The following is a 15,962-nucleotide window of genomic DNA, read 5'->3' as shown; positions in this document are numbered from 1 at the left end:
TTCATCACCCTCTCCTACTTAATCCTCTAGCTACTACCACCACAATGACACTACTACCATCAATATACAATGCCATATACCACCACCAAAAGTATTTTTGTCTATAAACTGTATGTGTTCTCATGACCAATTTGCATGTATGCCAGATGAAAAACTAGAATTTCTGGGAGAAAAAACTCTGCTACTACCATATGAGATTGACTGATTTGCATTCAATTAAAAAAGCTCATATAGAGATTCTTCTTATGATGAGAATCAAACTCAGGTTTTGTCCAATCGAGTGGTGAAAGTATCCTCGTTTTCCTCCAAATCTGCTACGACGCTTAACATCTTTAAAAACTTACATCATACATATGGAGGATTGAGAGGAGAATGAATCTGCTTTTAATCCATTCATCTCAGAGTATGATATCCATCTTACTCTGAATTCATTCATTCACTTTTGATCTTCAGTATTTATTTCTCATGCTCATAGTAGCTTAGTATCATTTACACATTTTGCAAATGATCATCAAATACAGCTTTATTAAAGCTGTTAGGAAAATAGCAAATACTTCTCTCTCTTTGTATCAGCATACAAAATGCATAGCAATATACAGAATTTAAGATCAACAAACATGAGAATGCTGACTACATACCTGAATTTCAGAATATCACTAATTTTTTGTCTTACCTTGTGTAGAAGGCAAAGTATTTTTATCAATCAAACTATAATTAAAAACTTTCAGACCGAAATTAACACAAATAAGTTAAACTTCAATAATTATCAATCCATTTAATGGTCACTTTTTTTTTAAGAAATGAAATGTAATTATAAAATATTTATTTATAAGAATTTTTTTGAATAATTTTAGAAAAATTTATACCCCATCATCAGGCCCCAGAACATACTCTCAAGCAATGTATAGGTAAAAAAAAAGTATATACCATATATAAAATTATACACTGTATTCAATACATATGTAGACTATTCTGCCACTATTTCTATATGCAATCACTGTCCAATTTGACTAACTGAGAATACAGTAAGTATTCAATGCTAATTTTAAAATGAATCAAAAAAAAATTTTTTTTGTCACTTATATTAAAAACATAATTGCATCGTCAAAAGATTCGGTTCTCATTATTATGTATTCTATAAAAGGCACAATCTAATGAAACTAGTTAACGTCTCCTTAATCTTAAATTGTTTCTCAACTTTATTAATGTCTTAAGTAAAAAAAACACATATCAAACCTACATACACATGATTAAGAAATAACAGCATTTTATAAGTAAAAATTTTAACATTTGTACATGATAAATAACTGACTTAAATGCATACAAAAAAAAAGATAGTGAATTATCAAGACCTAAACTGTACCTAAGCAGTATTTTCAAGGTGGAAATTATAAAAATAATTTACTCTGACACTTATTCTTGTCATCTCAATCATTAGTCATCATCTTTTAAGCCACTCCCCTGTTTAAACTTTCCTCTAATTAATGACATAACTGACACTCCCTAATGTCCTTATCACAAATATGTAGGGCAATCGCTCCTTCACAACAAGGCTGATCATGCAATATCAAACTTGACAGTTACCTAATCACTTTGGTTACTAATATATTCAGAGAACAGCTGCATTCCCTTATAGAGTATTTTAGAAAAGAAATCAGTTATTACCAGAAAAGAAGAAGTTAAATTACCAAGAGAATAGGTTGCTCAAAAGATTATAGAATTAAAACTGTACTCTTTTTTTGTGAGATTAGCAAAGAACATATTTTGACATTAAACTTGATTGATGGCTCTTACAATATAAGCACTGTACCAAACTAATAAAAGAGTTCAGAAAGCCATAAACTGTGTAATAAAACTATCTCTGGAGAAATAAATAAACTGAGGATCTATCATAACAGTTTTGGGTATATTTACCCAAAACTGTTATAATAGAAATATCTAGTATCCTCCATGTAAGGGAAAAAAAAAAAAAAAAGAGAGAGAGAGAGAAAAGAGGAGATAACTGTTCCTGCCAATTGTTAATAACTGCATTTAAACTTACAAACTTCAAAGGAAGGTAGATATCTGTGATCAGGCAAAGTAATTGTCACATGGAAAACAGAGAAGAAGGCAACTAATGTGGGACCTCCCTTGTGTAAGCCAAATGTGCTACTGCCACAAATATTCTCAGAAATTTGGAGAAACAATATCTTCTGCAACTGGCACAAAATGACAAATACCACTGAGACCTATGGGAACAATTTCAGAGAGCAATACAATCAAACATTTCTTTCTAATTCATATACAATAAGTTAAGGCAGACAATTTTTACACTGATAGCAATGCATTATTTGGATATTTTAATGAATATATATGTTAAAAACTTTAAAAAATGCAAGAACTTTAATTTAAAAAATAAAAGACTTTAATTCTTAATCTGTAGGCAGCTTAACTGGCTACAAACTTTCACAACATGAAAGTGAGGTGAGAAAAACTCACTTTCATGTTGTGAAACATTAAAATACATTATATTCTGCATTATAAAAATTACCCGTTCACAAGAAGTATGTGAAAAAAAAAATTTCTGTTAGAGTATAGGCTAGACTCCACACAGAGTAACTTGGTAATAGTGTAAACCAACAGAATTCTGTTATACAGATTCTGATTTATGTTCTGAATCTAAAAAGAGTATGATACTAATAATAATGCTCTCTCTCTCAGTACTAATTGACAAATATAAAATGTTATAATTATAGCCAGGAGGTAATAAGAAAGAGGTAAATACATACTGTATTAAAAGAGTGATTCTGATAAAGAATTATAAAGATATGTATCAGATGAACACATAAGATTGAAATAGCAGAAGTTGAAAAATTAAGTAACTGTAAACAATTCATATTAAAATTTGGCAAGTTCTTTGGAAAAAAAAATTAAATTTGACAAGAGTAGATAACAATGTCTCTAGATAGCATAAACCTAACTTAGATAATGAAAGCAAATTATGAAAACAACAAAAAGATATATTTTTACTGTCCATTATTCTATTTCTGAAGACATGATAAGACACTAATTTTGAACAAACAAGGCTACTGCTAACCACAGAGCATCCTCACTACCTTCGGTGGTGAGTACACCCTTTGATTTGAAAGAATTGAAAGACCTGAAGGCAAGCTAGCCTAGAGATGATATGGTTTCCCTCATGGAAATTCAGATTTTTTTCCCCCTCCTACAAAACAGTCAAACCAGCCAGAGAACACAAACTATGGAGACAGGATTATTTGTTCCATCATGACCAAAATTAGGTTTACAAGAAGTTACTTGAAGAGGCCATCTGGCCTAATAGCCTATTAAACTTAGAACATCTTGATAGAAAACTCAGAAGCTGGCAACGCACACAATATATATATATATATATATATATATATGGGCGGGGGGTAGGTACCTACAGATACCTACCCACACACACACTGATAAGGATACCTACAGATAAAAACAGCTGTCTGAGCAGGAAAAAAAAAACTTGAAATATGACAATGCAGGTCCCAAAGAGAAATTATGACTAACATGATCATGTTAAAAACTGAAAATGCATGAACTTAAAAAAGTAAAGCTTTTAATTCTCAGTTTGTAGTTTGGTACTTAGAATAGTTTAATACCAAGCCAATTATTGAACAGAAGGTAGAAACTGTACAAGAAACCTTCAACACTGCTATCGGTCAACATCATTTCAAATTTTGTTGTACATCAATACTTCATATGTTATACAACATATGAAGTAATACTGTAATCCTGATTTTCAGGTATCAATAAACTAAGTATTCAGTGAAGAAAATGCATAAAGTGTGAATTTCATATGAAATTCACACTTTGAAATAAAATAGCACTCACACCACACATACCAGACGACAAGCAAGTGTTTGTTACATCTTTGGCTTTAGAGCCTAATACTATGAACTGCTTTAACTAGACATATTAACACAAAATTAAGTCAGATAAATCTACTTGTAATTTACAAAAAAAGAAATAAAATAAACTATTTTTATCTTAGTACACATACTATAGAAAAGATACTTGGGGTATTTTTCAGATACTAGAAATTGGCTCTGGAAAATTTTCCTGAAAATTATTATTCGACTTGTTCTTTAACTGAGCAAAATCTGTGATGAGGTTTCTATGACACTTTTGATGGTTGATTGTAAGTTAGATATAGCTATCATAAGATAAAAACATATGTTTTCAGTTTATATGCAGTCTTTTGATTGTATTACCTTGACAATGACTTTTCTAACAATGGAATGATAATCAGATAAGTGCAGTTTTTTAATGCCAATATAAAAAAAAGATGTTCTTAACAGTCTTAAGATATATATAAAAAATTCCTTATTCCTCTTATATATAAATACATTGTCAAGTTTCCTAACTAAATTTTACCACCTAAATCTAGTTTGAAATAAGTTGCTCACCTGAAGGCACCAGTGATGGCATGCCTAACAGCCAAACTAGAATCAACCAGGAGTGGTCCAGCTATCTTTATAACATCGTTGTCTAGTAGTGATGATACCACATCTGCTTGTGTAGCAAAATTTGCAATAGTGCATGCTGCACTTTCTTTATCTTCTGCACTGGGACTTTGCAGCTAATAAATTAATTATTGTTCAATATAAACAGTAACCACTAGCACATTTTCATATATTCAGGATAAACAAATATATCAAAGTACACTGCAATATACGTAAGTAAATAAAATTATTTAAGAGACAAATTATGATAGTTATGTGGGTTTCTACATACTCCTTGGAGCTCAGAAACAAACTATAATAATTCTTGTATTAAATAATTTTGTTACTGCATGTATGAATTCTATCATGAATAACCTGCATATTTTAATTATTCAACACACACCTGTTTATTAAAGCCTAAAAGATCATCTAGCATGGTTCAGGTAAGAACTTAAGTTATATGAAAAATATTAAGTAAAAAAAGTAATAATACTGCCATACAGTAGTAAGTGACTTTCTTTCTTCATTCTGATATTCTTTTTTGACTGGGGAAAAAAAAAAAAAAAAAGAGAGAGAAAGAAGCAAAAAAAGGGAAATAAAAAACATACCACTACAACAAACAGCTCTCATGATATTAAAATAAACAAATAAAAAAACAACTATATCAATGTTCAAAATGTCCCCCTTTTGCCTTCATACACACCCAAAGTCTGTGATGGTGGCACACACAACATCCAACTGTAATGCTGCCACTGCTTGTTCAAAATCCACCTTCTGGCTGGTGATGCTGGATATTGTTTCTTGCAGGCTACTCTCTCAAGCTCTGACTACAATTTGAAGTCCAACAGATTCAGATTGGGACTTCCAGACAGCCAATTAGATGGTCAGGCACTTCACCTCTAACCACTGTTGTGTGGTCCTTGTCTTGTGCACAGGGGCTGAGTCCTGTTGGAAGGTCCACTGCCTACCATGAAACAAGGTGTTGTTCAGGAACCATACCACAGGTTCAAGAACGGTGTCTTGATACACTTTGATGGAGGCTTTGATCCTTTCTCACAGAAATGCAATTCTGTACTCCGATAAGTCCTCCCACCAAACCATCACTGATGCAAGGAGATGACAAGCACTACTTGGGATTTTAATTAGCTTGACTGGCTAAGCACTGCACCGCTCATACTGTACGTCTCTTTCCTTATCAAATGTTATTCCACAACAAGTGTGAGACAATTGTAGCTTGTTCTTTATGTTCCTCACATAATTAATGACTGCCTTAATGTCTTCTTCTAGTTTGTTTGCTTAATTTCATCATTCATTTATTTCACTTACATATTTATCTCCCTAATCTATATTTTGACATCTATTGTTAAATAATTTTTTTTGTGATTCCCACCCACCCACCCACAGATGAAAGGTTGTAAACCTATAGTACATTTGTACTATGATGGAATAAGTATTTTTTCATTCATGAAAATTAATTTTTTTTTTTCAATTTTTCATTCATTTTTTTCTAGAACTTTTTCAAGCCACTTCACACCTCCAGTGAGCAAGAAGGTGGTCTCGCACTAAGAAAAGAAATTCATCTCCCACCTAAAGAGAAGTAGAGCCAACCACGTCTATAGTAGGATTCAAACCTATTGGTTGGAGAGCAGATATGCTAACAACTTGGCCAACTAGAACAGCAAATCCCATGACCAACTCTTTGGTATAGAAGAATAATTTTCTTGTCCCCCTCCACTCATACAGTTATGTATATGTCCTCCTTTTCTCGCAATAAAACCTCAAGTGGAGACAGATTTGACAACTCAATCACAATAGCATCCACTGATACTATAATCAAATCTGAAATTCTCAATTCTTGCATGCCCTCTGTAACTTAAGCAATTCACCTTCTTTGCTCTCAGAGGCTCTCTTTATTCCATGTAAATTTGCATAATTAAAATCACTAATAATAATCATCAAATCATCATCTACTTATTTGCTAAACCAATTTGCCTAACCATTTCTAACCAAGTCTATAACAATGGAGAGGAACAATATTTGAAGATGAGGTTTTTAGTATGCATGGCAAAGCCTGGCTGAGTGAACAGTACTTCCACTGCCCAAAATTGTTCCTCGTTTGGGCTCAGGAATAGGATTGCTGGATTATTTATCCTTTAGCTGACCCATAATACCAATGCACAACAGATCTACAAACTTTCATGGGTGGGAGACTAGTAAGAAAAGGTGACAGATCCTGTAATCGGTATATTATGGAAAGTGTTAAAAAGATGTGTTGGCTTTTTTTTTCCCCTTTTTTTTGTGTAGATATAGCAGATAATTTGATAGGATGATAGAGTTCACATATTATGGGTTGGTTATGTACAATTTTGCTCCATTGCAGCTAATTAAGTGAGGAAGGACTTATCAAGAAACATGTTAGTGAGGAGTGGTATTTCATACTATAAGTTGTGGAGTTCCATCATATATTTGTCAATTTGACTGTTAAAAACAAATTTCTGATACTGATGGGATGATAACAGTTGTAGTGTAAGTTTCAGTTGGTGGGTTTGTGGTATATTTTGACTTAAGAGACAGTTTAGTTTAGAAAGTAAACTCGAATTGCATATTTTGATTTGAGAGTGAATCTTTGATTGAAGTCAGTGAAAGAGGAATTAGATCATGGATCATGAGGTTACTGATTTTTATTAAGGAGAAGAATACTTTGGATTGGCAATAAAGAGATCAATCACAGACAGCTGTCTAGACAAATTAAAGTTCATAGCTAAGCAAGAGACCAGATGAAAAGATGGCCCTGAAAGTAGAATAAACTGGCTTGATCTATTCTAAGAGACAAATTTACTTTCTCTTTCCCCTATAATACATATCCTCTCTGATACAGTAATAATTATACTCATATCACATGGTTGAATTCAAGTTGATTGTTAGAGATAATGGAAATTCACAAAAAAATGTGTGAATTACATCCATGAAAGGTTATAAATATATGAAACTCCAGATAGGAGATAGTGATTAAATTTTTTTCACTTGGTAATCAAATAAATCATAATAGACAAGAAATTATATTCTTGTTTTAATCTTATAGCTGGTGCTTTATTTAATTTTATTATCCCTTTAATTTTTTTTATTTATCTTCATTATTTAATACCTAGTCCTTTATCTAATTTAATCCTAGTTGTGAAGAAATATCACATGCACACTTTGTTTGTTTACACTAAGGTATAGGATAAAAACAAGAAAATTTCTTATCTGTTATAATTCACTGATTAAAAAAATTTCAATAACTGTCTTTGATCCAGTTTTCAAAATATATGACTTCTGCATTGATTTACTCTCAGTACCTTCTCAGCCTAGCTCCCACTGCCAAGGAGACCTCAATAAAGGTTGAAACTGATCTGGATAGTTACTGTTCCCATAATGCATGTCCAAAAAAAGGAAGTGTATTTTGCATTATGAGATACTATGGCAATTGATGTAAAGTCTTCTATATACAATAATAAATTTAGTTTAATCCTTTATCCAAGTATTAGCAAACAAATTTTGTGACTGAAGATACTTCAGGACTGAGGCAACTCGTAGCAAAGGTGGACCAAGCTCTCATCACTCCTGTCTCAGTATCTCCCATAATGCAAAGCACATCTCCTTGTGGATATGTATAATGCTATGCATTAAGGGAAGGGCCACTACCCAGACCGGTTTCGACCTTTATTGAGATCTCGTTAGTGGGAGCCAGAGTAAATATGACCTAAATATTATAGGTAAATATGACCTCTCCATTGCTTCTGCCTTAGTATCACCTCTTCTGGGTCTGGCTCCCACTGACGAGACCTCAATAAAGGTCGAAACCGGTCTGGGTAGTGGCCCTTCCCTTAATGTATAGCATTATACATATCCACAAGGAGATGTGCTTTGCATTATAGGCAATACTGAGACAGGAGTGATGAGAACTTGGTTCACCTTTGTATTTATTATAGTCTTGGTATTTATTATAGTCTAACCAAGTGGAAAATAAACTTTCAACATCTTCTATATACAAGTAGCCTAGTTGTGAAGATGCTTCACAACTAGATGTCTTGTGCATGTGAAGTTGCTTCACACACAAACTTTCCTTATCCATGGGTATAGGATAACAACAAGAATATAATTTATTATAATATACATGATAAAAAAAAAATACAGAATACAGAAAACTGACTACAGCTTCTGACCTAATATCCAATCCTCACCTTCTCACAGTGTACCCAGGTAGTAGGTATTACCTGGATATGGATAATGAATAAACAAGGAAAAGCTAACAATTTGAGATTAGCTACCAAACTGTATCCTATATTGAATTAATTGAAAAGACTATGATAGTGCAACAAGACGAAATGTCACATTGGCTGGAGCATCACCTGGTTAAATAAAGGCCACCACTGTTTTCATCAGAGAATCAGGGCCAAACAGTGAAGTCAAGCTCTGGAATAAACTCAAACTGCCATCAGGAAAATTTAAGATTAGCTCCATTACTATCATGACAAATCAATGGAAAAGAATTATAACATGCCATGTGGGAGGACTTGCATGACTTTTACTTCTCTTTTCTATTGTAAGCCTTCATTCTGCAGATTCAGATCACATAAATAATCCATATTGGAATGGAAGCTTTCATTCCTCGCTGTGTTCAAATAACCCCAACCCATATCTAAATGATAGCTCTCCAAAAAATTGTGCCAGAGTAGTCTGTAATCCAAGAACAAATAGCCTTTAACAAATGGCTTGAGACCAAAACACCAGCTTCATTCACAGCCTACACAGTTGCTCGCAATACCTATTAAATACTGCCATTCAAAGGGAAAGTCTAAATTCAACAAGGATAAATGTAGAAAACTCACTGCTTGTGCCACCAGCAATTGTGCCTTCTGGTCCCTCACCAAATATATCAGGCACAACTTTTGTCCATCTGTGCTTCCTCTTCTATCTCATTCTAATGGTAGCATTGTACATCACCTAAAGACAAGGCTGATGTTTTGGCTTTGTTCTCTTCTAACTCCTGCATAGATGACATGGCAAATTACCTCCCTCCTTGCCTAGAACATTGCATCTCATGCGTCCTGTAACCTTCTACCAGAAAGAAATCAGAAGAATCTTGAATAACTTTGTCAAACTACAAAGGCCAGTCCTGATGGAATTCTGCCCATTGTGCTCAAGAAATGTGCTCCTGAACTAACACCTGTTCTCTCTCTCTCATCGATTCACCAAACTATACCCAGTTGGCATCCACTCTTCAGCATGGAAGAAAGCTCATATACAACCAGTTCCCCCCCCCCCAAAAAAAGGTAATAAATGTTTACCATCAAGCTTGACCTATTGCACTCATATCAGTTTTTGTCTAAAGTAAAGAAGAAGGTTAGCAACAATCAGCATCTTAAGACCTGCTATCTAATTAGTGACCACCAGTATGGATTTTGCCACTCTAGATCCACAGGAGATCGCCTGGCCTACGTTACTCACATTTGAACACATTCCATAGAATGGTTTGAAGAAGTTGCTTTTGACATCTAAAGCTATTGATAGGGTCTGGCATCAAGGGCTTCTCAAGTTAGCATCATCTGGACTGCCTTCATCCTTGTGTAAATGGCTCACCAATTTTCTTTCAGATTGATCCCTATGTGCAATGGTTGGATGGTGTTCTCTCCTCTGACTTTCCTGTCAATGCCGGCATCCCTCAAGGCTTTCTCACTTCACATACCCTCTTTCTGATTTATATTAATGACCTGCTCTCATTGACTATAAATCCTATTCACAGTTTTGCTGATGATAGCACACTTCAGTCATTTTACTCATATGACAAGCCTTGCAGTGCTGAAACACCTAAAACTTCAAGATCATCTATAACAAGTGCTCTGAACTACAATCTTCACAGTATTCTTAACTGGGGTGAAAAGAACCTAGTAAAAATACTCTGCATCCTTTTCTGGTCAAAATGGTACTTTTCTGTTGAACAATTATTTATTCTGTATAAATCTCAAATCTGACCAACATTGGAATACTGCTTTCATGTATGGAGTGGCATATATAAAATCTCTCTAAAAATTCTCTTGATGCTATTCCCAAAAGCATAATCTGGTTGATAAGTGATACTTCTCTTACAATCTCTCTTCAGCCACATTCCCATGGAAGATCAGTTTCTGCATCTTCATCTCTTCTATAGATATTTCTATGGCCATTGTTCAGCAGAACTAGCATCTATTATGTCTCCTGTTTTTGTCAGATATACAGGAACTCATGCTACAGCTACTCAACATCCTTTTAAGTCGAACTGCATACTCACCGAACCTGCTACTCTTAGTCACCTTTCATTCCTTCCACGAAAGGACTATAATCTTCAACAGTTTAAGAAGAACAGATTACTCTATTCCTAACCCTGCCCTCAAATGGCATCTGTTTGCTATAGGTTCTTTTGCCTTTTGAGTGTGGGATATATATAACAGAAGAACAATGTAAAAAAAAAAAAAGGGGGTGGAGAAAAGAAAGCTGGTATTATGAAAACTAAGAAGACAAAAACAAGTAAGATTCCTCTAAATAACAAATATACTATGTTATATTCAGCAATAATGGTCAAGGGAAAGAAGGAGTGGATACGGTATTTAACACCAAACACGAAGATGACCTGCTCTCATTGACTTGAATTGCAGACAATTTCAAGTAGAGTGACATGAACAAACATTAAAATGAGGAATTTGACAATGAGACTTATTTGTAGCTTTAGTCCCCTACAAAATGTTCTACTAAATGAGATAGTGGAGGAATTTTGCAAGTCAATTAGAGATAGCAGCTGGCATAAAGAAAAAAATAAAAGTTGATCCTTGTTGGAAATCTAAACAGTCGAATAGGAGATGAATATGCGAGACACGTAGTTATATTGTTGTAAAATGTAGAGAAAAGAGCAAAGCTAATAATAATAATAATAATTGTAAGCACCTGCTAGATTTCTGTTCATGACACAGGCTAGCTATTACTAACACCATGTTCAACATAAAGATGTGTACAAATTCACATACAAAGGCACAAAAAATATGACTATATTTAGGATAAGAATATACAAGAGAATATAAGATAGGAAGCAGAAGTAGATATGAAATAAGAATATAAACTATGGAGGAAGAGTGACTCTGTTGAATTTCTGAGGGATAAATACCTTCTGTGCTGCTTAAGGTATTTATCCCTCAGAAATTCAGCAAACGGATTGGAGTGTTGAATTTGGAGATAACTTCACAAGATGTGGTTGTTAATGCATTAACATTGTCGTTAGTTGGTAAGAGTGATCGTGAGGTATTTGTTTGGGAAGTTGTAAAAATAATGGCAAAAAAAGAATATATGTGTAATTATAAGATGGGTGATTATGGGAAATTCTGTATTCAACTAGCATCAATATATTAAGGTAGATGAGCTGCACCTTAGAAGATGTTGACTGCATAGAAATTCATAAAACAGTAGCTGACACAAGCAATGTATGACTACATACCAAGAATTAAGCAAGTAAATAGAGTAGGACGGTACAAGACACTTGGTGGCAATCAGAACCATGAGGAGTATAAAGTGCAAGGTAAGAAGGTGACAAGCATAGTAAAGAAAGAAAAGGTGCAGTATGAGAGGAGATTGGCTGTGGTCTGGCTGAGATTAATTTAAGGGAGCTCTTCCACTGTATGACAAGCAAGTGTAAGAATAATTGCAGTAGGTTGACACAGATGGATAGTCATGATAACAGTGACTGATGCAAAGGATATAGTGGAATTATTGAATGGGCATTTCATCAGTGTATGTCATACTATGAAAATTATGCTATGCAATATGTAGAAGAGAAGCAAATATTATGAGAATTGGAAGTGAAAAAATCAGAGGTGTATCAAGTGTTGATTAGGTTAGATGTTAATAAGGCTGTGGGAATGGATGACATATCACTACATATGCGTGGAAAAATAGTACCACTCCACAAGCGTCGCTCTAGGACAGAAGTTGCCAATTATAGACAAGTCTGTATAAGGGCATGGGTTGATGGACATAAGATTCTTTAAGATGGTCAGTATGGATTTGTAAAAAGTAGGTCTTGTTTTAGCAATTTATTTGCATTTTATGATAAGGTACTGAGTGTGTTAGATAAGGAAGAATCATATAAAGTGATATTTTTGGATTTTGCAAGTGTTTGATAGATTAATTACCACATGACAAGTTAGTATACAAGCTGCAGAGGATGGGAATAGATAGTATACTGGTTAGATGGATCAAAGATTGGCTCTCTCTGAATGATACCAGCAAGTCTCAAAAAAAAAAAAAAAAAAAATCAGAGCATAACCAGTGGCATGGCCCAGGGCTCTGTTGTGCTTGGGCCCCCTGCTTTTTAACTTCCTTGTAAATGATATATGGATCGACTGGGAATCTTCAAATGTTTGCTGATGATGCAAAGTTGGAAAGAATTATAGGAGCAATGCTGATGTTAATTCCTTTCAGGAAGATTTGAATCGACTTTTGACCTGGACGAATACAAATAAGTTGGGTTGTAGTTTTAATTTTAATAAGTGCAAGGTGTTGCATTTTGGAGTGCAGAAATATAAGGCTGTGTGCCATATTGATGGTACCATATGCAGGAAATGGATGAAATCTGGGAGTGATGACTGACAGCAGACTGAAGTTTAGAAGGCATGTTGCAAAGACTGTATGTCATATTCCTGTTATGATAAGATGTACACTAACATATAGGGATAAGGAGGTGGTTGTGCCACTGTATAAAGCACTGGTCAGACAATGGACTACTGTGCTCAGATTTGGTCACCTGGTTTTCACTGTGATGTGGAAACATTCGAGAGGGTCCAGAGACAACTAAATAACTTTGGAATAACTGACTCTGAAATGTTAACTATAGAGGGAAAAGGATAAGAAATGTGGATTACAGTTTGGTGAATAGGAGGAAAAGAGGCAATATGATAGAGATGTTTAAGTTAGTGAGGAAATTTTATTAGATTAATCCAGAGGTGATAATAAAAAGAGTAGAAGGTGAGAGGGAAAAAACCAGAGGCCATCCCTGGAAGTTGTGTAAGAGTGGGTGAAGAGGGGATGTGAGGAATAAAATTTTTACATGGAAAATTGTGGGTGAATGGAATGCATTACTAGAATATGTTGTTAATGCAGGGAGTGTTAAGAATTTTAAGATTCAGTATGATAAATATGTTGTCTGTTGAATGAATCTCCATGATGAGTCTGCTGACTTTATGTGAAGGGAGTAATAATAATAATAATGAAAAGAAAAATACACAAGTGCTAAAAAGAATCTGAGTCGAGCAGCTTTCAGTTGGGGACTGTAGATTTAAATGTACAAAACTATTCAGAAAAAGTAAATATATAGTTTGAACATGAATCAGAGACTCACTAGTTGACTCTGAAGAAAATAGCACTATCATTTCACCAGAGAAGCATGTGGTGCAGATGACTGCAAAGATAAGAAAATCAGAATTCCATAGCTCAAGAAGTTAGAGAGGAAGTCAAGAAAGGAAGAAAGCATACTGAAAGTTCCAAACAAGTCAGTATATGATTTGAGAGAATATAGAGAAAAAATGTAGCAAAGTAAAGCAATGTGTCAAAGTAGCTAAACACCAGTCGTGAGAAGACTGGTAAGAATATAGAAGGAAGGTGGTAAAATGTGCAGGCGGCCATTGAAAAAAGCTTGAAATGAAAGAAAGAGTAATGTAAAAAAAAAAAATTAAGAGATAATAAAAATTATATGAAAACTAAAGATATCCCCCCCCACAAGACAACTTTCCAACTATTAACAATATCGTCTTCTTCTTCTTTCACGATGCACACCCCAAATTTGTACAAAGTTAACAGCCAGACCTCACATTTGGAGTGGTTCACTAATAACGTCTCTAAAATTCTTGATGCTCTTCAGAAGAGGATGCTACTTCTCTCAAGGACTCTCCGCAGTCACTGTTTCACAGATGGTCGGCTTCCACAAACATTTCCATGGGTAATATTCAGCAGAACTGGCATCCATCATGCCCTCTAATTCTGTTAAATCTACATTAACATGATCAACGACTATCCAACATTCTTTTATAGCTAAATTGCTGATAATTCACTGAAATGATACTCCCATTCATCTTTCATTTTATCTACCCTAATTCCATGAAGCATTCCCTGAAAACTTATAACCTCCAGCTCTTCAAGATGAATATCAACAGACAGCTTTTCTCTTTACCCTGTCCACACAGGGTATGATATGCTATAGACTTTGCAGCCTCTCATGTGTAGGAGTGATATAAAATAATAATTTACTGTGAAAGACTGTGAAATGAAACCAGAAATAAATTATTTTATTTTATATCACTCCTATTCATTCTGAAGGGAATAGAGCTCTCATAGCACCCATCTATAAAAAAGGGAAATAAAATAATGGGAGAATTACAGGAATCTTATATTGAGTGTTTGAGGTAAGATTTATTCAAGCATACTTGAGAAGAAGCTAGTTTCAGGCCGAACAGGGATTACCGAGGATCAAATTTTTCCCTTTATGATAAAGAGTTGTGAAATCACGTAAATATAACAAGGATTTATATTTTAGTTTATATAGACCTTGAATAGGCATATCGTTCAAAAGCACTATGATTATATGGCATAAAAGGGACATTATATTATTATTATTATTATTCCTGACACCTCCAAGGAGTCCGAAGACTCATCGCTGGAGGACACCTACAACTGTCTTAACCATTACACCGAACCTCTACTATGAATCATCTCCGTCAACGTCATCTACCGCTCACCTCCACCATGATATCAAGAAATATAAGTTTAATTCAGCAGTTAGAATTGAAGGGGATATAGGAAGATGACGAGGTGTAAAATCATATGCAAGACATCACTGATATTTATCATTTGCATCAACTGCATTACGAAGGAAAATGGCATTAAACATATCAAAACTCTAGAAGTCAATCTCAGCTCTTCACTTCAGACAGATATTACTCTTAAATAAATTCTGTACAAGCATTCAGGATTCCTTAACTAAACTGATTCATTCTTATCAGCTTTTTAGGAAAAATACAAAATGCAAAATTCACTTTTTTTTTTCCTCACTTCCTTTTGATCCTTCCCCAAACGCTGATAAGAATGAAAACGAACAGTTTAATAATAATAAATGATAATAAAATTAAAGTAAAATTCCAAGAATTTCCATCCTTACTGTTCCCAATCCAGAAATAACTCTGAAATGTACTCTTACCACCCTACATTTCAGCCTTGTCAAGCAACCAGTCTTCAGTCAGTTGTTGTTCAGATCAGGTGTGTCATTCTGTGCGAGTATGTGCTCATGCATTTTTGTTATTGCTATTTGGTTTAAGTTATTTTTTTAAGTTATTTAGTGATTTATTATTAAGTTATTTTCTTTTTCTCCTTTGGATTCATTCCATCTGGAGAAGAGCAGCCACATCCTGTGTATGTTATTGGTGGTGA

The 15,962-nt window shown here is 34.2% G+C and overlaps 1 protein-coding gene across 1 annotated transcript in view; it reads right to left on the bottom strand.

Annotated features, from left to right (window-relative positions):
* LOC150103172 (HEAT repeat-containing protein 3) overlaps positions 1-15,962 on the bottom strand; it is a 193,966-nt gene that overhangs the window by 156,244 nt on the left and 21,760 nt on the right. Inside the window, exon 2 of the mRNA XM_090397657.1 lies at positions 4,443-4,615. Coding sequence (XP_090253783.1) covers positions 4,443-4,615 — 173 coding nt within the window. The remainder of the gene's footprint in view (positions 1-4,442; positions 4,616-15,962) is intronic.

The sequence above is a fragment of the Typopeltis vanoorti genome, chromosome 9 (genome assembly GCF_054136105.1).
Source record: "Typopeltis vanoorti isolate ZY-2024b chromosome 9, IOZ_Tvanoo_1.0, whole genome shotgun sequence".
Lineage (NCBI taxonomy): Eukaryota > Metazoa > Arthropoda > Arachnida > Uropygi > Thelyphonidae > Typopeltis > Typopeltis vanoorti.
Note: the sequence above shows the minus strand (reverse complement) of the source record. Positions and strands in the feature narration are given on the sequence as shown.